General features: G+C 36.2%; 3 protein-coding genes and 1 long non-coding RNA gene across 4 annotated transcripts; 2 read left to right on the plus strand and 2 right to left on the minus strand.

The window, feature by feature from the left end:
* The first annotated feature begins 4093 nt into the window (after window positions 1–4093).
* LOC137726891 (protein OSB1, mitochondrial-like) lies at window positions 4094–6538 on the plus strand. Its single transcript, XM_068465841.1, has 5 exons — window positions 4094–4510; window positions 4997–5135; window positions 5216–5304; window positions 5387–5492; window positions 6189–6538. The coding sequence occupies exons 1-5, from the start codon at window positions 4161–4163 to the stop codon at window positions 6375–6377; spliced, it is 873 nt and encodes a 290-aa protein (XP_068321942.1). The 5' UTR covers window positions 4094–4160; the 3' UTR covers window positions 6378–6538.
* A 376-nt stretch (window positions 6539–6914) lies between these two features.
* LOC137723445 (uncharacterized) lies at window positions 6915–8542 on the minus strand. The gene is made up of 3 exons (XR_011066912.1): window positions 8401–8542; window positions 7610–7672; window positions 6915–7143 (listed from the first exon to the last, which is right to left on the minus strand). It is a non-coding gene; the product is annotated as an uncharacterized lncRNA (long non-coding RNA).
* A 299-nt stretch (window positions 8543–8841) lies between these two features.
* On the minus strand, window positions 8842–10176 carry LOC137726814 (auxin-induced protein 22D-like). Its single transcript, XM_068465776.1, has 3 exons — window positions 9852–10176; window positions 9485–9748; window positions 8842–9367 (listed from the first exon to the last, which is right to left on the minus strand). The coding sequence occupies exons 1-3, from the start codon at window positions 10037–10039 to the stop codon at window positions 9292–9294; spliced, it is 528 nt and encodes a 175-aa protein (XP_068321877.1). The 5' UTR covers window positions 10040–10176; the 3' UTR covers window positions 8842–9291.
* Window positions 10177–21036: 10860 nt separating this feature from the next.
* Window positions 21037–24121, plus strand: LOC137725771 (auxin-induced protein AUX28-like). The gene is made up of 5 exons (XM_068464551.1): window positions 21037–21438; window positions 22608–22849; window positions 23093–23228; window positions 23596–23657; window positions 23763–24121. The coding sequence occupies exons 1-5, from the start codon at window positions 21143–21145 to the stop codon at window positions 23798–23800; spliced, it is 774 nt and encodes a 257-aa protein (XP_068320652.1). The 5' UTR covers window positions 21037–21142; the 3' UTR covers window positions 23801–24121.
* The last annotated feature ends 1975 nt before the right edge of the window (window positions 24122–26096 follow it).

The raw sequence follows: 26096 nt of genomic DNA on the forward strand, positions 1-26096 counted from the left end.
TGACTTATTTTTGTGCTGCATTAGATTGTATTAATCATGTAAATACTACATCTGCAATCCTGACACCAAGCAATGCGTTGCTGTTCCTCAGAACCCTACCCACGCAGACGTTTGGCACAGACGAGGGGGATTCATTTGTGAGCCCTACTACAAATTCTCAAGCGAAGATGGTACTGGACCTATCAAAAAGGTAGAAGTAATACGGTCCAAGTTAATTCGGACTATAGATGCAAGGTTGTGCTGATAAGTAAATTCACTGGACCCTCCGAGTTCAAAGTGGAGATCTACTCTTCGGAGACTGGTACATGGACTGAGTCACTTGTATCTTGCCCACAACGCATTAGCTACACTCATATGACTAAGCAAGGCGTTTCTTATAATGGAATGTTGTAGTGGTTGGCTTCTGGTGGCTTCCTTATTGGGTTGGATATGTTCAACATCGACATGACTGCAAGTGCCACTAGTAGAAGTGTCAATGTTATTGATCAAAGGCATTGCCGTTTTGTTGAATCGGGTGACTATTATGACAATGACTTTGAAAGAACTAAGTGCCTAGGTGTGTGCGAAGGGCGTCTTCGAATGTGCAGTTTGCTTGCCCACAATGAGGCAGGGCAGGTTTTGGCTGTTTGGGAGTTGAAAGAAGAAGAGGATAATGGCAAATGGTGTTCGGTACACAAGATTTTGTTCGACCAAATGGATTTGGCCATATCTCTAGACAGCCTTCAGTGGAGGAATCGATTTACACCAGTAGCTGTCCACCCAAATAATGAGGATGTCCTGCGTATAGATTTGAACAGAAATCTTGTCATGTGCAAAACTCGTACAAGAGAGTTAAAGGTAGTTAAGAAGAACAGCAGTGCACAAGCCTTCCAAGTTTTTCTCCCATGCCTGCCAACATCCATACCTAAACTAGAGGACCACAGTCTGACCAGAAAGAAACGGAAATTAAAGAAGAAAAACAAAGTAGAGAGTAGTACACCTTCCGGGGTAGATTGATTGGGGACGCCGGTCGGACTTCTCCGCCGCTATGAAATGTGCAGTTTAGTACTTTTTCTAAAATTTGAGTCTTTTTTTTATCTTCAGAGGTAAGAATGAGTTTCAACGTTACAAATGCACAATAATATTTGATGTTTCTTTTTTTTTTTTCCTTCTTTTCTGAAAAGAGTAGTCGTTACTTTATTTTTTATTTTTTATTTTTCCTTCTTTTCTGAAAAGAGTAATCGTTACTTCGTGAAATTAAACTCTTATTGTGATGCCCGCATGAATTTGCAACTCTTGTAATAGCACTGTTGAGTTTTCTGTTTACACAAATGAGTTCTTCATTTTCATTTTTTTTTTTAATTTTTTTTTTTATTTTTTTTTTATTTTTTTTTTAACAAGTGATATTATCTACATTAAAGGAAAGAGGGTGGGCTTAGCGGCCTCATAATCGGCTAGTAATAATTTGGTTCAAATTCGTCTTTAGCGATAATCGAACCTAATACCTATCTCACTTACAAGTGAAGAGAAATATCACTAGACTATAGTACTAAGTGACTTGATTTTATAAATAATATAAGCAGTGGCTGGAGATCATATACCAAAGAAAATAGGCAAGCTATTCGACTTTCTCCGAAGAGAGTTTAGAGAGAGGGTTCCGCCTTCTGTCTAGACTATCTCCCCTACCACTTGGTTTGCTTTAATCTATCAACACAGCTAAGAAATCTTAGAGAGCAAAAGAATACACAAGAAGAATAGAGAGAGAAAGTAATAACCGACTTATCAATCTCTGTTTTTATTGAATGAATACTAGTTTTTCTACAATATAAATACCACCCGGTATAACTACCATCTAACATCAAGAGCTTAATAACAAACTGACACATGGCACTCTTTTACAATTGACACTTGTCACAATCTAATCAACCTTATACTCTAACATTCCCCCTCAATCTTATGCCGAGAACAAGCAAGCATAAGATTGGAACCATGAGATGTAAACAAAGGAGAACATAAGCCTGTAGTGAATATGTTTGCATGCTGATCTGCAGAAGCAACAAATTGGAGAGAAATGGTGCCTTGTTGAACACGTTCTCGTACAAAGTGACAATCAACTTCAATATGTTTGGCTTTTGAGTGCAAAACAGGGTTTGTTGCTAATGCCATGGCAAATAAATTATCACAGTGCAGTAAAGGAGGAGAAGGACTATCAATGTGCAAATCTTTTAATAGTTGTTGCAGCCACACAATTTCTGCAGTAGTCGTTGCCATTGCCCTGTACTCGGTCTCTGTTGATGATCTACTAACAGTGTGCTGTTTTTTAGAGCTCCAAGAGATAGGATTAGAGCCAATAAAGACAACAAAACCTGTAGTAAACCTTCGATCATTAGGATCACCTACCCAATCAGCATATGTGTATGCTTTCAATCCTAATGAGCCAGGTCGAAAACATAGACCCCATCTTAAGGTGCCTCAAAGATATCTCAAAATCCTCTTGACATCAACATAGTGAGATTCCAAAGGTGAATGCATGAATTGACAAACCTGATTCACATAATAAGCAATGTCTGGCCGAGTAAACGTTAAGTATTGTAATGCCCCTACAATACTTCTATAAGTTGTGGGACCTGAGTAACATGGACTGCCATGATTCAACAGCTTTTGATTTGGATGACACGGAGTTATACACGGCTTACATTGGATCATGTATGTTTTATGCAGTAAATCTTGAACATACTTATATTGATGCACAAACAGCGCCTGAGCTTGATAGTCAATTTGTAAACCAAGGAAATAATGAAGAACACCTAAATCCTTCATATCAAACTCAGTTAACATAGCTAAGAAATCTTAGAGAGAAAAAATACACAAGAAGAATAGAGAGAGAAAATAATAACCGCCTTATCAATCTTTGTTTTTATTGAATGAATACTAGTTTGTTTACAATATAAATACCTCACAGTATAACGACCATCTGACATCAAGAGCTCAATAACAAACTAACACATGGCACTCTTTTACAATTGACACTTGTCACAATCTAATCAACCTTATACTCTAACATAATCTTGGTATTTTCAGCCGCCCTTTAGGGGCAACCCTTTTTTTTCTTTTTATGGCAGCTTTTTCGCCCTCAGTGATGGCTTCTCTGCCGTGTGTGGCACCTGTGCTAAATTTGGGTTATAGAATTCTTCAATATATTCTTCTCCCTTAGGAGGAAAGATATATAATACAACTTTACTTACCAAGCAACGATGCGTAATAAAGTTTACCTTATCCCGCTACTTAGACTCAATTATGCCAAGAATGTCAACTTATGCTAACATTCTCTCTCAAGTTGGTGCATAGATGTTGCTAATACCCACTTTAACAAGCGAGTTGTAGAACGCTTGACTATAAATTATCATTGTCAAAATATCTGCCAACTAATCTTTTTGATTTTACGAACGAAAATTGAATTTACGTCTAATTTTTCCTTAATGTAATGTCTATCAACTTCAACATATTTAATACTATCATGTGGGATCGGATTATGAGAAATATCAATGGCTGCCTTATCATCACAAAACAAGTTTGTCACATACGTGAGTGAATACCCAAGTTCTATGAGCAACCTCCAAAGCCACAATAACTCACACAATCCTCTCGCCATACTTCTGTATTGTGCTTCTACACTTATCATGCTTTAAGATGTATTTTTAAAAAGTATAACACTATGAAACTTATATGTAATGAAAAGCTTAATAATTGTCATACAAACTAGACGATCAGTTCTGCATGGTCAATATTCGATTTTTTTCAACATCAAGATGGGGTGCATGGTATGATAAATTGAGACTCGTTAACATATAGAATGAATGACTCACTCTAATAGAGTAGGACTAACATGCACTCCTCGGAATACCGTCTTAGCATTTTTGACCAATAATACAATGTCATGTCTATTTATCAGCATAACTTTCCCGTTATCAGTTTGGGCCGTCACAGTGTTGAACCTAGTATAGTTAAGTCCTTGTACCACTAATGGGCCTGTTCATGGACATTAAGCCCAAGAGGAACTTGAGGTAATGTGGTCCAAACCTTCCAATAACCCTTTGGGAGTTCAGATGAAACGCAGTCTAAGTAGCATTATCCGACAACGGCGGAGTTTTGGCGCCATCCCCCAAAAAACGCCGAGAGCAATGGCGTTAGAGCGAGCAATTCCGGCAGCAACAAGCACAACCTTCCTCGCCAACCCCAAAGTTCCCACCTTTTTCCCAACTACCAGCCACTTGGCCTTCGCACGGCGCCGTTTCAATCTCAAATGCTCGATGGAGTACAGTAGAGACCAGTACAACGGCAGCGGGAGCAGCATTCAGGTGCCGATAGCTTTCCCTAGACCGGCGGAGGTCCAGTGGAAAAAGGAGCTGTGCAATATGGTGCACCTCATCGGCGTCGTCGGTCTTCCCGTCGAAATTAAGCACCTCCCCTCCGGAAAGGTCCTCGCTTGGACCCGCCTTGCCGTCAAGAAGTCCGCCACTGATACCTCTTGGTAATAATTCTTTATCGATTTTCGGGGTTTTCGGGTTTATTCATATTTTGCAGTTGATGGCATCCATTCAAATTTTGGATTTTGATGACTGATGCTCAGTTGTTTTGCTCTGATGCTTCCAATTAGTGTGGTTTTGCTCTGATTCAATCATATTTTTTTTGTTTGAGAGAATGTGAAACGTTAAATTCAAATGGGAATTTGACATTAAAATTTCTTTGAATGTCTCGCAATGCATAATTTTTTAGGAAATATGCAACAACAGAACCGGTTACAAACTTTTTAATAAAAAATAGAACTTGGTAGACACTAAGCAGACAATAAATCGTATATAAAGCCTATTGTTTGTTAAGTTTGTAACCAGTTCTCATTGCTCATATTTTCCAAGTTTTTCAGTTAATATAACCTTAGTAAAACTGTGAATGCTGCTGTGAGTATAAGGAGTGTGGGAGGCAATTAATAATGAAATTGGGTTTCCTTTTCTTTCAGGATTAATCTGACATTTTGGGATGAGCTTGCACATGTTGCTTTTCAGCATGTAGAGAAAGGCCAACAAATATATGTATCGGGCCGGCTGATATCAGATTCTGTTGAAACCGATGAAGGGAAGCAGCAGACCTATTATAAGGTTTTTTGGCTTCTGGTCTTTCTAGTTGTAATGAGATTCTGATGTTTGTTTGTTTAGAAAATGAATTTGATCTGATGCAGGTAGTTGTTCAGCAACTGAATTTTGTTGAAAAGGGCTTTTCATCGCCGGCCATGAAAGATCACGACTCTGATTCCTTTACAGCGGGCAAGTCATATCTTCAGTAACATGAGTCTAGATAAGAGCAGAAATACCATTTGTTCTTATTAATTTTATTCTTTTCTTGCAGGCAGAAATCTTGGCAGCAATGCCACAAAGAACATAACGGAAACCACTCAAGAATTATGGCAAGCCTTCTTTGCTAATCCAGTTGACTGGTGGGATAATCGGAAGACCAAGGTACTTTATTTGATCCCTATATAAGTCGACAATATGTATTCTTTCATTCTTGAGCACAGGTTTGTATCCACTGCAAGGCCGGCCCTGATTAATAGTTCCAATTGAAAGTAGTCATAAAAAATACTTTCATATGTTTACTTTTACTTAAATGTAACACGGTTTTCGTTGTTTGTTTTTATGGGCTTTTCATTTGTTTGGTCAATAAATATTAACTTCAATACGGAAAAGGAGCCAAGGATCAAACATTACAAAAGCTTAAAAACATAGAAGTGATTTCTCTTATGCTTGTGTAGGCCCTAGAAAAGAGCCCTGATCTGAGGAGTCCTATAAACACGAGTTTGGTAGATATATGGATTATAGACCATCTGAACTTTTGGGGTCCTGTACAAGTGCACCGGTTGCACCGGTCCATGGCCGCCCCTGTGTGTGCACAAATGCAAAAACATTGTTGGTGCTGCAAGGACGAGAAGAAACTGTGTTTTACACTGTTTCTACACATGTCGATAATAAATGTTGAAATAGAAATGGTTGGGAATGGAATACATATTTACGTTTGTTAGACAAGTGCTCGGTTAATGCCATATGTGCACATGTAAACTTTTAATTTCATGTCATCTGCTGTTTGTTCAGATTTCTGATAAGAATATGAGAAAAAAACTCACTCTTGTTTACTCGGTTTTGTTTTATGATTTTCAGAGGAACCCAAAATATCCGGATTTTAAGCATAAAGATACTGGAGAAGCCTTGTGGATTGAAGGCCGGAACAATCCGCCATGGGTGAAGTCCCAACTTGCTATACTGGATACAAGAATGGGGACCCTTAATGACCAAGAACATAACCTGCATACAGATATATTTGCCGGTGATAGTTTTTCGCCTTTCTAAGTGCTTGTGGTGCTACCTGTAGGAAACCAGTCTTTGAGGCGTAATTTATGTATAGTCACTATCAATTTTTGGTGGAGATACTGAACAAATCGGCTTTGTTTCTATATTTTGTAATCTTGATTTGCAATTTATATGATATGCTGGTGATCTTGCTTTTCATCCTTCTAGAACTTGGCAATGACTTTACAGTTTAGAATTTTGGCCTGGGATATGATACAGTTTAATTACAGTAACACCAGAAAGCAATCGATGGAACGATAACTATTGAAGAACTGTACAGTATAGCTAAAAAAAAGTAATGGAAATTGCCATTAACGAAAGGTACGAAAAGATGAATGGAGAAACAGCTACATGTATTTGGATCTACACAAAACTGCTGTATATTAGACTTCGTGTGACACGCCCCGATCCCGATGTCTGAGGGGTTGTGGGGTGGCCACGTGCTGTCAGACAACCAAGGGTGACGCAAGTCATTTAATGAATGCATATGTCGAGAACATGTGAAACATGCATACGAATTTCGCGCAAATTACACAATGTAATATTCATATACAAACCTTACCAAAATAATATAATAATATTCAACCGTCAATAAAATGATAGTGATAATGCATGACATGTTCAGAGCATAGATCTAATTCAGAAGACAAGTGGAAGGTGTGACAAAAAATGCTATTACAAGTGATGCCGAAAGCAGAGAGGATGACTCGATATTACTGGTAGGGGAATGCCTCGTAGCTCGGATCGTATACCTCGTTCCTATGTCCTGAGAGGGCGCAAAACAAACATGAGTGAATTAAGTTGATAAATAAGTAGTACTAACATAGTTATTCAACAACGTACTAAACCCCAAAGTTTATGAAAACTTATATAGCATAATAAGTAATAGGTTTTCCAAAAACCCTATAATGTCATAAAACTTCATAAAACATATATCATATATAGTGTGCTTAGTAGTGGTATCATCTCTTGCCCAAAGGTATATAGAACTCTTCTGACTGAAGCCATATAAATATCTTCCGCCTGTAGGCACTACAACCCCCGGCCGAAGCCAATATAAGTATCTTCCGATAAAGTATGGTATTCCAAAATATTCTCAGTAAAGCATGATATCTCATAAAATGTAAATCTAATTTACTCATAAACGTTTCATAAAATATAACCACTAAATCATATTTTTCATGTATGCATTTCTAATAGTAAAATATGCATTTTAGAAGGGGTCCACTCACAGATACTTTGTTGTCGAAGAGCCGTGCGAATGGGAGGGACGGAAATGCTGCTAATAATTGTACCTAAGCACATAAAGCGTCCAATTAATAAAACTCTACTAGAACGATTGAATTTCGAAAAACGGACGTCATAAATGGATTCAGAACATCGAAAAACATAAGGGGGAACCTCAAGTACCCCCACGCGTCGCTGCATGCGCCCAAGCCCAATTATCAAGGTGGCGGCCCTAAAGGCCACGGTCCACAGTACCTACGGTGGAGGCGCGTAGAAGGCAGACGCCCATGGGCGGCCTAGGTTCTGGTTTGGTTTCTAGGCTGGGTTGGTATTTGGGCTTGGGTCAAGGGTTAGTGGCCCGGTTCTCAATTGGGTTTAGGCTTGGGTTCTTTGAGCTAGGCCTAAAGCTGGGCCAACGGGTTTCAGGTTTGGGCTTAACAACTAGGCTGGATTCCATGGTTCAAATCTTTGGGCCGGACTAGGGTTGTGGGTCTGGGTTTAGGGCTACTGGGTCGGGTTTAACCCGTTTTCAGGCAAATGTTTGGCCGATTTCTGGGTACAACTTCAAACGCCTATAACTTCTTTGATACTCAACCAAATCAAGTGATTCAAAAACCAAAGTTGTAGTACTCAACGAGATGAAGAGAATGGTATAAAATGGCTAACTCGTCGTGGTTTGGCTGGAAAACTAGGAAAAGCAACTCCGAGTTATTTTCTGCGTTTAACACGTATGTACAACTTAAAACAAGCTTCGATCTGCTCTTAAAAAACATCCCAAGAGTTTCTATAAGTTTACCTTCGTCAAAAAATTTACAAAAACCACTGGAGCTCGTTGGGAAAGTGATCGCCGTGACTGCTATGGTGGAGCACCAACTCGACCTGGGGTTCTCCGGGTTGCACGTCCAGGTGGTGGTGGTTGTTTGTTGTGTGTGTGAGTGAGTCATAGAGAGGAGAGGGAGAGCTTGCAGAGAGGGAGAGAGGGAGAGAGCTCGTCGAGAGTGGAGAAAGTTAGACAGAAAGAGAAAGGGAGATAGAAGGAGAGAGAGAGTATTAATATAATATTAAAGGATAGGGAAAATATCCCAAAAAGGAAAGGGAGATCCGGGTAGGGTGAGGGGCTAAAGGGACAAAATTTCCATGTGGGTCCTCCTTGGTTTGCAATTTAAGAACGTAATATATGAAACACAAAATATTCGAAAAACATTTGACGTTTGAACGTAGGATTTTCATTATAAATCCGAATTTGAATCCGTTTGCGCTTACACGTTCGTGGCGATAAGTACATTAAGAATCATTTGATAAAATTAAAACTAAGCATTTCAACGAGACGGTCAAACAAGGTCAATTCAAGGGCAAAATGGTAATTTCATAAGTCCGTTAATATGAAAATACGCTAAATTTGGGACGGGATTTCACATTGTGTAATCTTATCGTTATATATATATATAACCTAATATTATTAGGACAAATGGAACATGTCATCCTCTCTGTACAATTTGCATCCCAGCTAATAAGTTTCTTGTCCCGGTACCTTGTTTTTTAAGCAAATATCGATTTCGAAAACAAAAGAAAAAAAAAAGAAAAGTGTATTGTCTGAGCTCCATGTATATCAGTGTCTTTTCCTGTAGTTTTGAGGAGTTTTAAGTGCCTCCTTAATGTATATATTCATCCCTCTTTTTGCATGCCTTCAGAAACAAGTAGTCAATCCTCTGGCTTCCGATCCCTTCATAATTCTCAGCCTATTGCAGGAAGAAACAAACATACTGCAACCACAACAAAAAAGAGTCATTAGATACGAGTTTTTTCAGAGATCGAACGGATCATATTAATTCTAAAGGAAACTGCAAAGATAGGGTTTTAATCGAAAAATATGAACTTACCTCCATGGGACATCTCCAACAAGCATCCAGTCACCATCTTTGTCTTCATAAGTCGGAGCAAAATCCGATCCATTAATATTGGCTAGGTTGAACATCTTCTCTAAGGCCTTGATGAGTTCCGGGTAGCTATTGTAAATCTTGAGATCAATCTTTCTCAGATAAGGAGCTCCATCGACGCTTACTTTCACGTACACATCGGACTTTTGCAGTTGCAAACTGTTTTTCCTGTAAGATCTGATTGGAGGCCACCCTACTACTTGTGTCCTGCACACATTTCAATCATTAATTAGCAACATGATCACTTAACTAAAACTTCTTAATCAAATATTAACATGAAACTCATAGTCCATATATGAACGTTGCTTACTTGGTGGGAGGGGCATCTATGTGATCAGAATTTGTACAGCATTCCTCAGCTGTTGAATCCGGCGAGGCCCTCTTGTTATTCTTTGTCATAGGAGGAGATGCTGCTGCTTTTTCGTTCTCGGGCTCCTCGGAGCTTCCAGGCAACCCTAATCTTAGCTCAGTTGCCTTGAAATTTAGCTGGTCTTCCATCTTAATCACTTTGCTAACAAAAACCCTAATGGTTTTGGAGATTACAGACAAATTTGCAGAAGGAGAATAATTAAAGAGAAATGTGTTTAGGGTTTGTTGTGAGAGATTTTGATTGCTTCAGTCAGGTGGAGTTGAAGTTTGATTTGATTTCCTTGAGGAGAAGATGTGATGGCACTCAAACTTTTATAGGAATATTGTGAGAGGGACAATATACTGTTAGGTGATTTTCAAATTTCATGGTGCATGGCAGCATGAGATTCACTCATTCTTTCATGAATGGCAAGATCACATGCTGTCCCCCACGCGTTAGTTCAATGACCAACCACAGGTGGACAGTTGGACATACTGGAATTTCAAAGCGGGGCCTACGCACTCTACCCATCGATTACTTGATTAGCAATGTTACGAAAATCACTTTGCATATCCCATTTCACATTGTAGACTGCATCTCTAATAAACTTGAAATTTGAAGATAATTGGTTTTTTAAAATCCATTATTTTCTCTCTTCTCATTTTTTTAGTTATTGGATTAATCGTATAATTCAAATGAGAATCAAAGAACAAAAATAAAAGAATGATGCAAAAAAGAAAAGAAAATGAAAGTATGAAAATTACTACTTAATTTAAAACTGATGTAGAGATGTGTTTCACAGTATGATTTATAAATGGTGATACAAAGTAGTCTTACTCTTAAGAATTATATTTCAAACCGATGTTTGGAACACACGTCCACACATACGCAAATGTGTGAGTATAAGTTATTAATGCATTTAAGACTTAGAATACCTCAACCGTTAAGTATTTTTCTTTACACATAAACAATTGCCCTCAACATATTTCTTCAATTTTATTAGAAATTAGATATGCAAAATCATTTTGTTTTTAATTGATTCGATGTGGGTGGTATGAATGATTTCTTGATTTCGGTTAGACAAGTGAAGATATGGATGCTACTCAGATCAGGAACACCGTGCTGTATGGTGCCCGATTGGAAGGGGACAAAGGAGGGACAACCGTAGCCGATGCTTCTGAAGACCGCGGACTGATAATGGACGGCTGTGATCGGCAGTTAAGGCAGGCTTTGGGACTGTTCACACAGCACCATTGATCAGGAGGATGGAACGGAAAAAAACAGGCCCATGTGACTGCATACGGTCCCATGTGGCTGTTGCGGATTGGGTAGGCACGGCCATGTGGGCAGAGATAAGTGGGACCGGAAATTTAATTGGCCTGTGCTTACATGACATGTGGGATTCCATGTGGTATGGTCAGCTGACCTTTCCCGCTCTCTTTGCCTCACCCTAACCCTAATCCATCTTATTTCTGGTGGTTGACCGTTAACTGGCTTAAACTAATACATCACAATATAATACATTATAAAAACATCATTTTAATTTTAGTTCACAATATAATACAATATTAACACATGGTTAAATTTTCTAACGAAAGATTTATCATTATGTTTATTTGAACGATATGTTAAATAATCTAATTTAAAATACGAAAAAGAAAATTTGAATCTTGATAGAAAATAACACATTATTTCAAACAATTTGACTACGTTCAAGTCTGCAAACACATATGATATTTCAAGAACAAAACAAAAGCATATTTTATCCAAAAAAAATTTATATAACATCTATGCCTTTAGGAAGTAAATGAGATATGATACCAATATGCATGCATGTGTGTGAATTTTGAACTCTTTTCTAATCATCCAATTTGAGCCTTTTAAGAAGATGGAAATATAATATACAAGGTGATGAAAGTGACCACATTCGTGCATATTATTATTCGCGCAATTCCAAGAACTAGAAATAACTCATGATTATTATTAATATTTATGACAAAAATGTATTAGAAAGTATAACTTTGTCTTGTATGTGAAGCAACAAATTTTACATGGATATCTGATTTGCAAAGTTGCTTAAATTTTAGCGTGAACATCTTTTTCCCATAGCTAGCTACTTTCCAATGTTGCATCTTTTGGATATATCAGCGTCTTTTTAGGGTTTCCACTGATCGATTCATGCTTTAATTACCATTCCACAGAGAGGAATACATATTCGAGTTTTTTTTTTTTCCATCAATTTTGGTTAAAGACCATGCATGCTTGATCATTCACAAGATAAATAAATTTTTTAATAAGGAGAAGAAGAAGAAGAAGTTGAAGAACGGACACCGACACGACCTAGTTAGCTGGTTCGAAGCAACTTTTGGAATTGGACTGCCAAATTCTGAGTTTTTGACAGGGAAAGATGCACATGTACACACAAAGAGACAACTCAGAACTGATAAGCCATGCAAAAAGGAGGAGCAACGGACAAGAAAAGTGTCAACATTAAGCCATTCAATATTGAACACTCTTTTCTGTGAACCCAGCTAGCTAGGGTTGGCTAAACACTTATAATTATAATACGGCAAGCAATATACAAGGAGTTTGTAGTTCAAGTCTTTATTAAGAGCATTTGTTTTCACACTCGAGGTCCCCGAGTGAGTTCCCGGTAAACAAGGACTGCTGACAAGACGAGTGTGATGGTCGGGTCTACCACCTTCAATCTTCGTCATCTTCATGAATAGATTGGGCCACGGACTCCCAGGGCATTGATTTAGATTGGGCCACGGACTCCCAGGGCATTGATTTCTTTGTGTCTGTCTATGCCTTCGCTACTTCCCTCTTATTATGTCCATGCATTCTGGCCATCGTAATTAATGATAGATGAGATGGGGCAAATTGGAAGACAAATGTACATACACGTGTGACATGATAAGACCGATTGTTGTCGATATCAAGTGGGCCTTAGGGCTGGTTTGGTATTGCTGTACTTTGAAAAAAAAACTGATTCTGTTGTGCTGTGAGAATAAGCGGCTGTGAAATAAAGCAGCAGAGTGTTTGGTAAACTTTTTTGTAAAAGTGTTTTTGAAAAAAAAACCGTATTATAGTGTTTGATAAACTTTTATGTAAAACAGATGTGAAAAAAAGCCGATTTTTCAAAGCTGGGTTTTGCAGCTTCTTGTTTTTGGCTTTTTTTCACCCAAAACTATGAAAAAAAGTTGAAGCTGAATGTTTACCAAACACAAAAACAGCTCCCAGCTTTTTTTTATACCAGCTTTTTTCAGAATCACCTCAATACCAAACCAGGTCTTAATCCACGCGTGGGTGCAATGCAACGCACAAGTTTTGAGTTTTTGGAGTTTTAGGGCTTTGAAGGGGCTGAGAAGGTCCATTACCAGAAGAGCTTGTCCCTTTAAAGCTGAATAAATGGTAGTCCTATATATATATGGGGTTCTGGCCCGTCCGCCATGACATGCCATGCATACCCATATTTCAAGTCGTGTCTCTTCATGAAGCTTGTCACACTCAAACATTGTACATACAGTGTGTGTGTATACATCATAACTCAATTATATATGAACGATATGCTGGCAACAGTTGCCCACACTCTTGGGTGATGTCAGTCAGATGTTCTGTGAGACTACTCAATTGTATCGACGGTCAACAATCATTTACGAATGCATGAATAATGTTGTGTCGTATCACTAATTAAAACTACCATTGTGTAGGTTTGTCGCTAGGGTCGGCCTTTAGCAATGACAATAGTTTACGTGCCACGAGTATACGGTTACCGTGGTGTCTCTTGTTGAGAAAGAATGAGTCTCACATTGATGGGAGAAAAGATCTTGCATGGACTTAGAAGTAAGTTAAGCTACTCTCCATAGTGCAAATTGGTTTTATGATGAAACCTCAACTTTCTTCATGATATATATCAGAGCATGCAGGTTGTCCCATGTGTGAGGCCAAATGACCACACGTGCCTCATGTCACTCCGTTGTTTTGTCCATGTGTAAAGCTTGAAAATTCGCCACACGTGAGGGGACGTGTTGACAATGAGTCTCGAATTGACAGGAGGAGAGACCTTGCATGAGCTTATACATAAGTTGGGCTACTTCAAGTGGAATCTCAACTTTCTCTATCTCCTACGTATCATAGTGTCATATAGAGAGAAGCTAACACATGTCATTATTAACATTTAGATACCGTACATATCATGCATATAGTGTCACGTAGAAAAAAGTGTGACCACCCCCGGTCTGCATCTGCAGGGAGGTCCCAACTAGCTACACAACGTTAATGCTAATGGAAAGCATAATGTAATGCGTGTTCATACTCTGTAGTTTGTACTTAGATTTGAGTTGGCACCTTATGTATAGAAATATTTATTTCTATAATATAAAAGGCCTCGTTACACCTTCACCTATCTGTATAAAAAATGAGGCATATGTTGCCAAATGAACAAGTAGCACAGAAATCTTCATGTCATGTTAAACCGTTGATTCGATACACACACACACACACACACACACACACACACATATATATATATTAGTAAACAGAAAACTACTAAACGGTAGATCTGTCATCTATGTGCTATACATTAGCATGTGTTGCATGCATGAACTGCAGCAGGCAGCAGCTGCGACTTCTATATATATATATACCAAGATTAAACGGAGGATTTACATTTATATATAACGAACTTGATTACGGGAATAAAAAGATTCCATGCATAGAGACTTGGAGAACAAAATTATACTGCTGATTTTCTATTTAAACCCTAATCCCGAAACTATTTGACTTTAATCTCTTTTTAACATGCATGACACCGTCCAATGAATGAAACAAATTCTAGCTGTGGTGAAAGGAGGAAAGGGAAAATTAATAGAAAGGAATAAACTAGCGTTACCTATATATATAATCATTGAATAATTATTGTTTACGTACCAACAAAAATTAAAATTATATACAAAGAGAAAATGTAATGATTGTATTACAATGATTACTGATCATGATCGAGCATTTTGGCAGATGGGTGTTGCATTATACATTTTCTTGTTTATTATGTAGTACATATATATAAATGAAAGTCTAAATTTTTTATACCATAATGATATATCTCAAGAGTTATATATATGAACTTACTCATATATAATGAATCATTCCTCTTTACTTATATATCACTATTTCACACGTATGTATAAGTAATTCATTCAAATAAACAAAAATGAAAGGTTGTGTATACATATGAGGGTTAGACAGTTGGTTAGGAAATGATAATTTATCCGCTCTCTTACACCTGATTTTGAATCTTTCTTTTCTTATATTAAAGTAACGTAGAATATCGTGTTGTTGAGAATAAAAGAGAAACAAATTCAGATACAAACATGTTAAATTATAATTTGTCTATATCGAGGAATAATTCATGACATATAAAGAGTAAAGAGCGGAATAATTTTTTGTTAGAGAAATTTTTCTAAGTATCGAGTACACAAGATAGCTGGTGTTCCCCACGAATGGGCACATGACACCTGGGTTTCTTCTTTTTATATTTCACATGTTAGCACTTGAGTTACCATCTTCCTATTTAGTCCCTAATACTCAACTTTTTAGAAAATAATAAATAAAAAACAAAAAAATTTAAATAAAACACAAAACCCAGATTCTCGTTCTGGGTCTTCGACCTCCACCCCACCCTTCTCCCCCTCACCTATCTCTCTTTTTCCCGTCCTCTTCCTATTTTTAATTCTACTCCTCCTTACGCCGGAGAATGATCTCATAAATTGCCAACAACACTCCTACACTTCGATCGGAGATCGATGGCTGCAGATCTGAAGGTCAGCGTTGTCGTCAATCATTCTCGGCTACTATGTAAAGCTAAGAATGGAAGAGGAGAAAGGAAAAAGTAGGAAGCGAGAGAATTTAATGGGGTTTCTCCAGTGAAAATATCAGCTTTGATGGAGGTGCGCGGTGGTTGGGTGAGTTATTGGCGGCACATGGTGGGTTGTGCTGTGAGAGGAAGGGTGATTATTTTCAATTTTTATTTCACTTAAGGATAAATTAGGAATTCTAATTGACAAAAAAGTATACTAGTTGACATTTTCTTAATCAAAAACTAGACAATTAGGTGTCTGGCTTTTATTGGTTAGGAACACCAGCTCAACTAATGTACCCAGTACCCAGAAAAATTTTTCTTATTGTTAAATGATATCGAATATGAAACTTTATCTTCACTAGATATTAGAAGATCATCTATCTAGCTAACCTCTAATTAATTAAGCATCTTGCTTGATCAGTCTGTGAGCAAGAGTTGAAATTATGAAGGTTCTTCTCTTCGACTTTTTTATTTTATTTTATTGATGCACGGTCAATTGGTCAACGTGTCATTTTTGGTCGTGACATTTTATTTTACTAATTTATATGGTGAAATTAAAAGAAAAAAAGAAAAGAATAAGAAGAATAATCAAATCAAGAAAGAAAATGTGAAGGTGGGTCAGTGGGATGCCCCGCAACGCCGCACATGGTATCGGGTTTGACGCTTAGGGTGACAGACCCCACAACTTCACATGCTCCCTTATGTGGGCCCAAATCCAAAAATCAATTGCACAATAAATCTTACTATGCCTAATGGTCCCACTCCATTCTCCTTAGACTAGTTTTTACAATTTTTTGCATAACTTAATAGTCTGACACGAAAATAATACGTATGGGTTAACTCATTAACAAGTTAATCATTATCAGGTTACTTGTTAAAAATTCATTAACAAATTGAGTTGTTATCAGATCATTCGTTAAGAACCCGATAAGATAATGGGTATGACACACAAAGAATACAAACACCATCTTTTACCAGGTCTAGACACTATGTAATAGTAATACTTGAAAGACAAATGTGTTTTTACATTTTCAAGTAATTTATGTGGCAATGTAGTATACAAATACTACATATTTAGTAATTTAATATGACGTTATTCATTTGATTATTTATTGAAATAAAATATGATGAGAAGAGTGACGTTCCAACTACACCTTAAGGTTTTAGCCCTATGCAGTGAACCTACTAGCTTTTATTTTCCCTATGTTGAGGATTTTCTTGTACTCAATTGAAGTAGTTTAATCCTCTTTATTCACGTTCATTAATATGTTGAAAATAGGAGTCCTACTTGTAATTATATAGAGTGGAGTACACTGAATAATGGGTTAAGACTTTCAAACCCAGGACCAAATTCTTCTCTTGCAACCTTCACTTTTCTAAAACTTGGTGCAAATTTTATAAAAATATATTTTCTTTTAACAGATTTGACATGATACGATCCGTTAAAGTAACAGACATTACATGAAAACGTAAAACATGACTCGTTTGTTATGCTTACCTCCAACCAACCAAAAGCAAGAGTTTCAAGTATTTTTATATTTGTCGTACATGGAGTTTAGTTAAGTTAGCTATAGTAGCTTGATCTATCGTATGCACTCAAGTTTGAATCGTCATTTAATTTAGATGAATTTAGTATAATTGTCTTATCATTTGTTGTTCTTTACATTTGTCCAAAATTGACACTCTTGAGTAGCCCTCGAGTAGGAAAGCAACTTACATAGAATCGACTTATAGTCACCTTAGCTTGTCAATCAAATCGTACATGCATGTGGAGAGAATTTACACATAACATTGTTTTTTGAACGGGGGTGTTACAGTAACATTGAATTTATTTCATGTAAATTATTCTTCTCTAGTAAATGTTGATCGTACCACTATATTTTGCTCTTCTTATTTATTAGTATCGATCTCCAAAAATCATTAGTTAATTACTAGCTACAGATCATTTTAGAAGACCCAAAGATTACTAACTCCTATAATAGGGTTAGGTAAATGCTAGTGTTTACTGATTTTGGGAGAATGCTAACATCAATTAAGTATATGCTCATGCAATTAGTTTCATTATTATAAATATGAGACTCAATATACATGCGTACATATATATATATATATATAAAAGAACCTATTTACAAACTTGTAAACGACTGACTAACCGTAACAAGTTCCTAAAGTAATTTTGATTTGACAAGCCATTTGTGCCAAAAAATTGAACTCGTGCTTATTGTGGCTACCAACGGGTGCATACATATTTGGTGTAACATCAGACAGATGATGGACACCACAGTATTGTGAGCATGCCTAACAACAAACAGTTAAGAGTGCCAGTCAAATTATTGCACCCACTTTCTGCTTTTTTCTTCCAACAATTTATTTTGGTGAAGCGAAATGTAGCACAGAGTCGCGGATACCAACCCAACATTTACATTTTGCATGTTTCACTACACTTGGTGTTCCGACCAAAGAAAAAAACTAACACTATGGTGGACTTATAGGAAACACCAAAACATGGTGGTATATATACAATGATAGGGGAAAACAAGCTTTTGACATATATTTTGACACACATTTTTGAGGTGTATGTCAATGATCCGATCTTTTTATATATTTTTTGAAATATCATGTCTACAAAAAATATTCAAATTCAAAAGCACATATGATGGCTGGATTAATTTTAGTGTTTTTTTGTAAAATTGTATTCATCCATTTTCTTCACTACAAATGAATGTTTTTGGATTTTTCTAATTTTTTGCAAAGACGTTCGGATCGTTGAAATACATTACAAAGTGAGCTCTACAAAATGTGTGTCAAAAGCAAGTGTCCCTAAATCTTAACCCATATATATGTGTATCAAGTTATTTTAAGTTGTGAAGCGATTTTCGCTCTCTTTTTTTCTCTTCATACACATTTATATGTATATATGGCCATTATATTAATCAATAAGTCAAATTATCATCAATAAACAAAAATAAACATGGGTGTAAAAAAGATAATAAAGTGTGTAGAAATTAAATCATTTTCCCTTTTTAAGTTTTAACCCCATATTTTTGGATATTCTTAACACACACATTGATCATCAATTTTAAGGGTTTTGAGCAATAAATAAAACATGAATAAAAGTGAGACGTCTACTTCTAAATAATTCTTCACATTAAGTTTGATAAGTCCTTCTGACTATGATTTTAGAATAATTCATTGATTGATTGTTTCAATAAGGGACCGCCAAAGAACGATATTAATTAATTAACAGGATTACGAATTAGAGGTTATTAACATATATCCCTTGTTAGCCATCAACGTGTGGATCGATTTGTCACTTATCAATTGTTCTGGATTTGGTGATGTTTAAATGATTGCCAGCCATATATATGTATCGATCGATCGTCTAATAACATAAAAAGAAATTAAAACCAACCAACCAACCCTAGCTAAGATAGATAGATAGATATATAGGAAACCTTTAAGGGAATGGATTTCCATTTTTTTATAAAAATGGGGATTAGTTGTGGAGTCCACACCACATCAAACTTTAACGATCCGAACCATCTATTTTTCAAGTTGCACCTCATAGATCATCATTGCAAAGTATTAGCCAAATCGGAAATGTTTAAGACATCTAATTGAGTTCAAAGAAATTAACGAATACTTTGTTATATAAGAAACAATGAAATTTTATCTTGATAATTATATAGCAAATGATTTTGGATTGAATTTAATTTTTGTAAAGATAATCTATGAAACGAGACTTACAAAATAGACGGTTTGGATCATTGAAGTTCGATGTGGAGTGGGCCCCACACCTTATCCCTATTTTTTTTTTTTTTTCAAAAAATGGGGATCCCTTTGCATAAGGGCCTATATATATGCACATCTTGCTAGATATAAAGAAAGGAACAACTTTGAGCATTTTCGGGATATATATCTTACAAATATCATGGTTATAGATGCCAGGACTGAAAACAAGAAAGAGTTAGAAGTCAAGAAAGAAGACAATCCGTAAAGTAACTGAGAGAAATAACATGCATGGACGGTCTAATAGTAAAGAATAATTTGTAAACTAAAGCGGACTAATTAAGTCAAACTTTCGCAAGTGCTCATGTAAAGTTTACTTGACGAAAATATGCATGTGTCTAATAAAAAAAAGAACCGTGAATTTTCAATTCAATTTTACCTAAAAGTAACTTGTAATTTTCTCAAACGATCTAAGTTAAAATGGAATTGAAAAAGGTCAATAATGAGAGTTCTCAAAGTTTGGCTAAAGGCACGGTTGGGATTAGAGAATTGTGTTATCAGCATAGTTTAATTTCTTCCCTAGAGTTAGCCCTAAAGAAGTGAGAATAAAGAACCCTAGCTAGTTGGTAATACACATATACAGCTGGCTGGCTCTCCCCCTCTCCCAAGAAAGAGGAAAAGAAGATCAATTGGTAAGTGGACTAATTTCTTGAGCTCTGAAACTTACCGATCCAATGCTTGCACTTGCATTGGTCCTGGATGTATCTTCACAATATTTTACCGATATCATGACTGATGGCCCCCCTTTACGTAGCTCATCCCCATCACCAGTTTTCCATTTGTGATTTTGTAACCTTATTTCGGGTTGTATTGAAATACGTATATAATAAAGGAAAATTAATGAAAATAATTTGAAGACTTTGAGTTTTAATGATAAGGACAAAATAAATGGTAAAGTGAATAGTATCATAATTGACTTTTTAATGTAAAAATATAATTTTTCGTTAAAATAAACAGTAACGTGAATTTTTCGTTAAAACTCTCATATAATAAGTCTAATAATTAGTAAAATACAGTAATAATTATAAATAATATATTACTATTGAACATGAATATAGTATATGGTGGTTGTCCACAGTGGAGAGTCCACGATCCACGCCCTGCACACCACAATCATAGGATAGATAACAATCACTCAGTGGTGTCGTCACGTAGCCCAGCAGGGTTGTAGAAGCCAGCTCATGCAGTCTGCCACGTGTCAAGAACCCATTTTCGGGTATACGGTGCACCCATTGCATATTAATACCAATGCCAGCCCAAACAGTTGAGAAATTTTTAGTTGTAACAGGAATACGGATGGTACATCACGTGTTTTAGTGCAAATGGTGAAAATTTTTAATTTTTAAGTTATTAACATTTTAACACACATAACCCATTATTTATATAAGAACACGTAATATACTATTTTATGTGACGATCACACTGAAAAATCTCTCCAAACAGTCCCCCACACGATTATTATTATCTCCATAAAGATCACATATCAAACATCAACACAAAGAAACATCAAAACCCAAGCTAGCTACCAATATTACAGAAAGAAAGAGTCTAGAGAGAGAGAGAGAGAAAGTTTAGAGAGAGAGAGAGAGGTTAATCATCTCAGATGGGGTTTGAAGAGACAGAGCTTAGGCTAGGGCTGCCGGGTGGTGGTGGTGGCGGTGGCCGTGACGGAGATCAGGTGGTGGTGATGAGGAAGAGAGGGTTTTCTGAAACTGAGAGTAAGATTAGTACTGATACTAGTACTTGTGTGGATTTGAAGCTAAATCTTTCTAATAGTTCTAAGGCGGCAAATAGTACTGGTGGGAAAGATGGCAGTGCTGATAAGTCCAAGACAAACAAGGAGAAGAACAACCACCTTGATCTTCCGGCTTCCGATCCAGCAAAGCCTCCTGCTGCCAAGTAAGTTGTTGTTGATGATGATGATTATGAAAAGTATGAACATGCATGTGCGTGCGCTTCTTGTTTTCTCCATTCAATAATTGATATGATGACCCTAATACTATAATATAATGGATGCCATCTAATGTATATATGTTATCATGTTCCTGACTCATGAGACTTTTTTTACCCAGCCATATGTATCTCTTGTCAATTTAATTAATTAGTACAAGAATTAATACAATCAATTTTTGCTCCATGCATTTCTCTTAATAAGATTTCTCTACTTCTGAAAATTTGAAATTTTTTTCTGCTAGGAGAAAACTAATTGAGGAACCCAATATATAAAGTTCTTCTAGTTTTGGATACATGCTTTTGTATATTATTTAATTGTTCCTTTTCTCTGGCATATTTTTTCATCATAAAAATGAAAGGAAAAAGGAATAAAAACTGAGATTGATCAAATTTGATTACTTGACATATATATTATGTGTATAAATTTGTTTACAATTTTCGGCACTTAATTTATTGAACATATATAGCAGCGAGTAGAAGATAGAATTTGAATGAAATTAAGAAATTAGATACTGCACAAATTAGTTGTTATTATATAGAATTTATTCACGTAAAAGACTTAGCTAGTGAGTAGCATTAAATTTTGAATATATAATAAGAGTAATGTTATTCATACCATATTTTTATACCACCTTAGGTGGTATCTGATGTGACAGCCATATTATTTGAAAATTTTGCAAAACCCAAGAAAATGAAGGAGAAAAACTCCTTGGATACTACAATCATCATTTAATTAATTAATTTTTCTTAATTATTAGTTTGTTAAATAATAAACTAAATTTAAAAATCTGATTAATTCAAATGATGTGGCTGTTCACATCAAATGTCATATAAGATGGTATGAAAATGTGGTACAAAAACATGGTATGAATAGCAATACTCATATAATGATCTTTTTTTTTTTTCTTTGATACAACCGATGTTGGAGAGAAGACAATTGAACATGCTTATATAGAATTTCAATAAAACCAAATACTCTTAATAACTTGAGCTTACAAATACTCATGTTAAATATAATCGGTTTAACAATAATGGAATAAAACACAGTATCTTATAACTAACTAATGAACATGATGTTAGGCATGGAATTATCTAATATTACTATTAATTAATAGGGCACAAGTCGTGGGTTGGCCACCGGTGCGATCTTTCCGAAAGAACATGTTCACGGCGGTGCAAAAGAACTCGAATGACGGAGAAAGTGAGCAGATGAACAAGGGTGGCAATAATAATGCAGTTCTGGTGAAGGTTAGCATGGATGGTGCACCCTACCTTCGCAAGGTCGACTTGAAGATGTACAAGAGTTACCCTGAGCTCTCTGATGCGCTAGCCAAAATGTTCAGCTCCTTCACCATTGGTAACTACTATATTTATATTTTGAAAAACGATTTATGCATACTCTGTTAAATTGTTGTCCCTCAATTTTTTTAGATTTGATCAATTTAACCTCTAAAAATAAATACGGGTGCGTAAGGAGAAAAAAATGGGTGTGCTGAATCACCTCTCTTATATTTTTGGACCAAGTTAATATTATTAGTTTGTAAATTTTCGATTATTATGATACTCGGGAGCAATGTTACAAAATTTTCAATCATTGAAGGAAATTGTGGATCCCAAGGAATGAAGGACTTCATGAATGAGAGCAAGCTGATGGATGTTCTCAACGGTTCTGATTACATTCCAACATATGAAGACAAGGATGGTGATTGGATGCTGGTTGGCGATGTCCCATGGGAGTAAGTTTTTCTGAAAACTAAAATCTGAAAGTTATTTTTGTTAGTTTTCAAAATTTGACGTCATATCAATCAGTTTATATTTTTCTGAAAATTGTATCTGGTTACCAAACAATTTTTTCAGTTTTTTAAAAACAAAAATAAGAACAAGAACTGAAATAAATTGTTTACCAAAACCCCTGAATAGTCAACTTTAGATAGCGTTTTACCACAGTAGTGGAAAACAATAATACCTATGCGCCTTAGTGCAGGTTTGATCCCCACCTATCTCCCTCCTTGCCCTTAACTTTTAACAATTTAACTACTAATGTTATCATCTATCAACAAAAAAATTATTTATTTTAGTTAACATTTTCTCTCGTGCAAGCAGGATGTTTGTTGAATCATGCAAGAGATTGCGCATAATGAAGAGCAAGGAGGCTGTTGGGCTCGGTTAGTATCTATCTTCAATCACTATAGAGCTAATTAACCACTATGAATCATATTTGTCCTTTAATTTACTAGCTTACTAAAACATGTTGATTGTAATATTTTCAGCACCAAGAGCCATGGAGAAATGCAAGAACATAAGCTGAAGCACTAGTAACGAATAATCGTTACAGCCTGCTCCTTTAATGTCGTCGCGGTCAAGGCAAAACAAATCGAAAACCATCGAAAACGTGATGGATTGAGGAGGTTGTTCGGATGATTGGATACGTTTGCTTGTAAAATTAATGATATGGTTTGATCGTTAATTATATGTGTAATTATTTAAAGTGAGATACTTAGAATTTGAGTTTTTACCGTGGACAGACCCATTTAAACTCGATCGATCGATCGATCAATTTTAAGTACGCTCAAGGACGCTTGGTGTTTGCTTGTTTAGTATTAATAATTGGCTTGCCTAAGCACAGTAATGTAACATATGATAATTTGTTGTGTTTAACTTTTGTGTGTAATTTTAGAGGTATACGTCGATTTTCTCTAACTTGAAATCAGCTATCAATTTAACTCCAGAACTTAAATTTTGGCCAATTACTCCCTAAATTTTTATTTATAGCTTAATTCCCCCTGCAGTTAAGTCTCTCTACATTTCATCTATGGTTTCATTAGTTTAGAGGGCAAACTATCATTTCATATGATAAATAATTAATTAATTAATTATTGGGGGAAAAAAAAAAAAAAAAAAAAGGAAACATGTCAAACCACAAACAACCAGCCTCCCATTTATCTCTGTTGCTCTCCTAGTGCTACCCGAGCGTAACCCCCCTCCCCCTTCCTCTCCCACCCCCAACCTTAAACCACCAGCCACCCAAATCCCCGTTCCATCCTCCCCGCAACCCCCACCTTGTCGTAGCCCACCCACCACCATGAAAATCCTGATATGATCAGGTGAGGTTGGTGCTGCTTATTCTTCTCCTTCAGCGGCACATAGAAATCACCAGTTAACCATGTCGATGTGCCCATGGCGGACGACAAATACAATGAAATGGACATGGGGTGCTCTCTCCTAACCACTTCTTTGAAATTACGAGTGTGCATTCCAAAGTAACGACAGCATGGATGAAATTTGGAGAAATTTAATAGGAGGAAGGAATTTAGATATAAATGAAAGTTGTGCAAATAATCGGCTAAAATTAATTGGGAATGATTTTCAGGACGTAGGGCTGGTTTGGTATTGTTGTGCTTTGAAAAAAAAGTTACTTCTGTTATGCTGTGAGAATAAGCAGCTGTGAAATAAAGTAGCAGAGTGTTTGGTAAACTTTTTTGTAAAAGTGTTTTTGGAAAGAAAAAAAAAAAACAGTATTATAGTATTTGGTAAATTTATATGTAAAACAAGTGAAAAAAAAGTCAGTTTTTCAAAGTTGGGTTTTGTAGCTTCTTGTTTTTGGCTTTTTTTCATCCAAAATTGTGAAAAAAAAGTTAAAGCTGAATGTTTAACAAACACAAAAACAGTTCCTAGCTTTTTTTATACTAACTTTTTTTAGAATGACCTCAGTACCAAACTAGATCATAGTTGATAGAGTCATAGAGGGAACAGAAGCACGTGCATGTTAATGGAGGCATTTAATTTATACATGCAAGGCCATTCTTTTTTTCTTCGCTAGATTTATTGCCTTTGACTTTGGAAAGGGATTTTTGCTATTTCTATTATGATTTAATGTTTTACTAATACTTTATAATGTTATATCAAAACAAGTAAAAGTTACCTTAGTGTGCATTTTCTTTTTCTTTTTTTTAATAAAAAAATCCACTTTCATTAACATAAGAATTAGTACAAGGTCCAAAAAGGATTGAGTAAACAACTACAAGGAAAGTAAAGGTCCAAGCAAAATGAGAGCAACAACCCAAGATATAACGGAAGGCCTAGATAAGCAAGCTTAGGCCTAAAGGCAATAGAAAACAGAAAATAAAGAACCCTAATATCCAGCAGCAAAGACCACATTGTCATCGCCGTCACATCCTCAGATGAAGCCAAACTCCAAACCAAGAAAGTAAACACCAGATCCAAATCTCTTTCACGAACTCCTACAAATATATACAAACAAAGTATCATACGGATAGAGGGTGAGGCTAGGGGGTATGTAAAATACCCAACACTTGGCCTCGATAGATCTGACATAAGTATGACGGTTAGGGGAAGGGAAGTGAAGGATGATAGTAGATTTGGTATCCATTTCCTAATCAGAGCCCGCCTATCCGAGTACATAGTGGGATAAGGATGTAATATCACAGCTAAGGAGGAGGGAGGACATAAAGTTAAAAGACAGAAAGCAATAAAATTAGGCAAAAGATGCCGGATAAAGGGAATGAAGCTCAGATTTGAGACAAGCTCAGGAGATAGTTAAGACCCAGCTCAGAAACAGAGATAAACTCATAAAGAACCAGGAA

Source organism: Pyrus communis, chromosome 2 (assembly GCF_963583255.1).
Source record: "Pyrus communis chromosome 2, drPyrComm1.1, whole genome shotgun sequence".
NCBI classification, from domain to species: Eukaryota; Viridiplantae; Streptophyta; class Magnoliopsida; order Rosales; family Rosaceae; genus Pyrus; species Pyrus communis.

What these genes read in the sequence shown, in the direction of transcription:
- LOC137726891 (XM_068465841.1), top strand. Translation starts at nt 4,161, where the DNA reads ATGGCGTTAGAGCGAGCAATTCCGGCAGCAACAAGCACAACCTTCCTC. An exon ending in AGCAGCAGACCTATTATAAG is followed by an intron (nt 5,136 to 5,215) that starts GTTTTTTGGCTT and finishes GATCTGATGCAG; the next exon opens with GTAGTTGTTCAGCAACTGAA. An exon ending in GATTCCTTTACAGCGGGCAA is followed by an intron (nt 5,305 to 5,386) that starts GTCATATCTTCA and finishes TCTTGCAGGCAG; the next exon opens with AAATCTTGGCAGCAATGCCA.
- LOC137726814 (XM_068465776.1), bottom strand. Translation starts at nt 10,039, where the DNA reads ATGGAAGACCAGCTAAATTTCAAGGCAACTGAGCTAAGATTAGGGTTG. An exon ending in ATAGATGCCCCTCCCACCAA is followed by an intron (nt 9,749 to 9,851) that starts GTAAGCAACGTT and finishes AAATGTGTGCAG; the next exon opens with GACACAAGTAGTAGGGTGGC. An exon ending in GTTGGAGATGTCCCATGGAG is followed by an intron (nt 9,368 to 9,484) that starts GTAAGTTCATAT and finishes TTGTGGTTGCAG; the next exon opens with TATGTTTGTTTCTTCCTGCA.
- LOC137725771 (XM_068464551.1), top strand. Translation starts at nt 21,143, where the DNA reads ATGGGGTTTGAAGAGACAGAGCTTAGGCTAGGGCTGCCGGGTGGTGGT. An exon ending in GTTCAGCTCCTTCACCATTG is followed by an intron (nt 22,850 to 23,092) that starts GTAACTACTATA and finishes CAATCATTGAAG; the next exon opens with GAAATTGTGGATCCCAAGGA. An exon ending in CAAGGAGGCTGTTGGGCTCG is followed by an intron (nt 23,658 to 23,762) that starts GTTAGTATCTAT and finishes TAATATTTTCAG; the next exon opens with CACCAAGAGCCATGGAGAAA.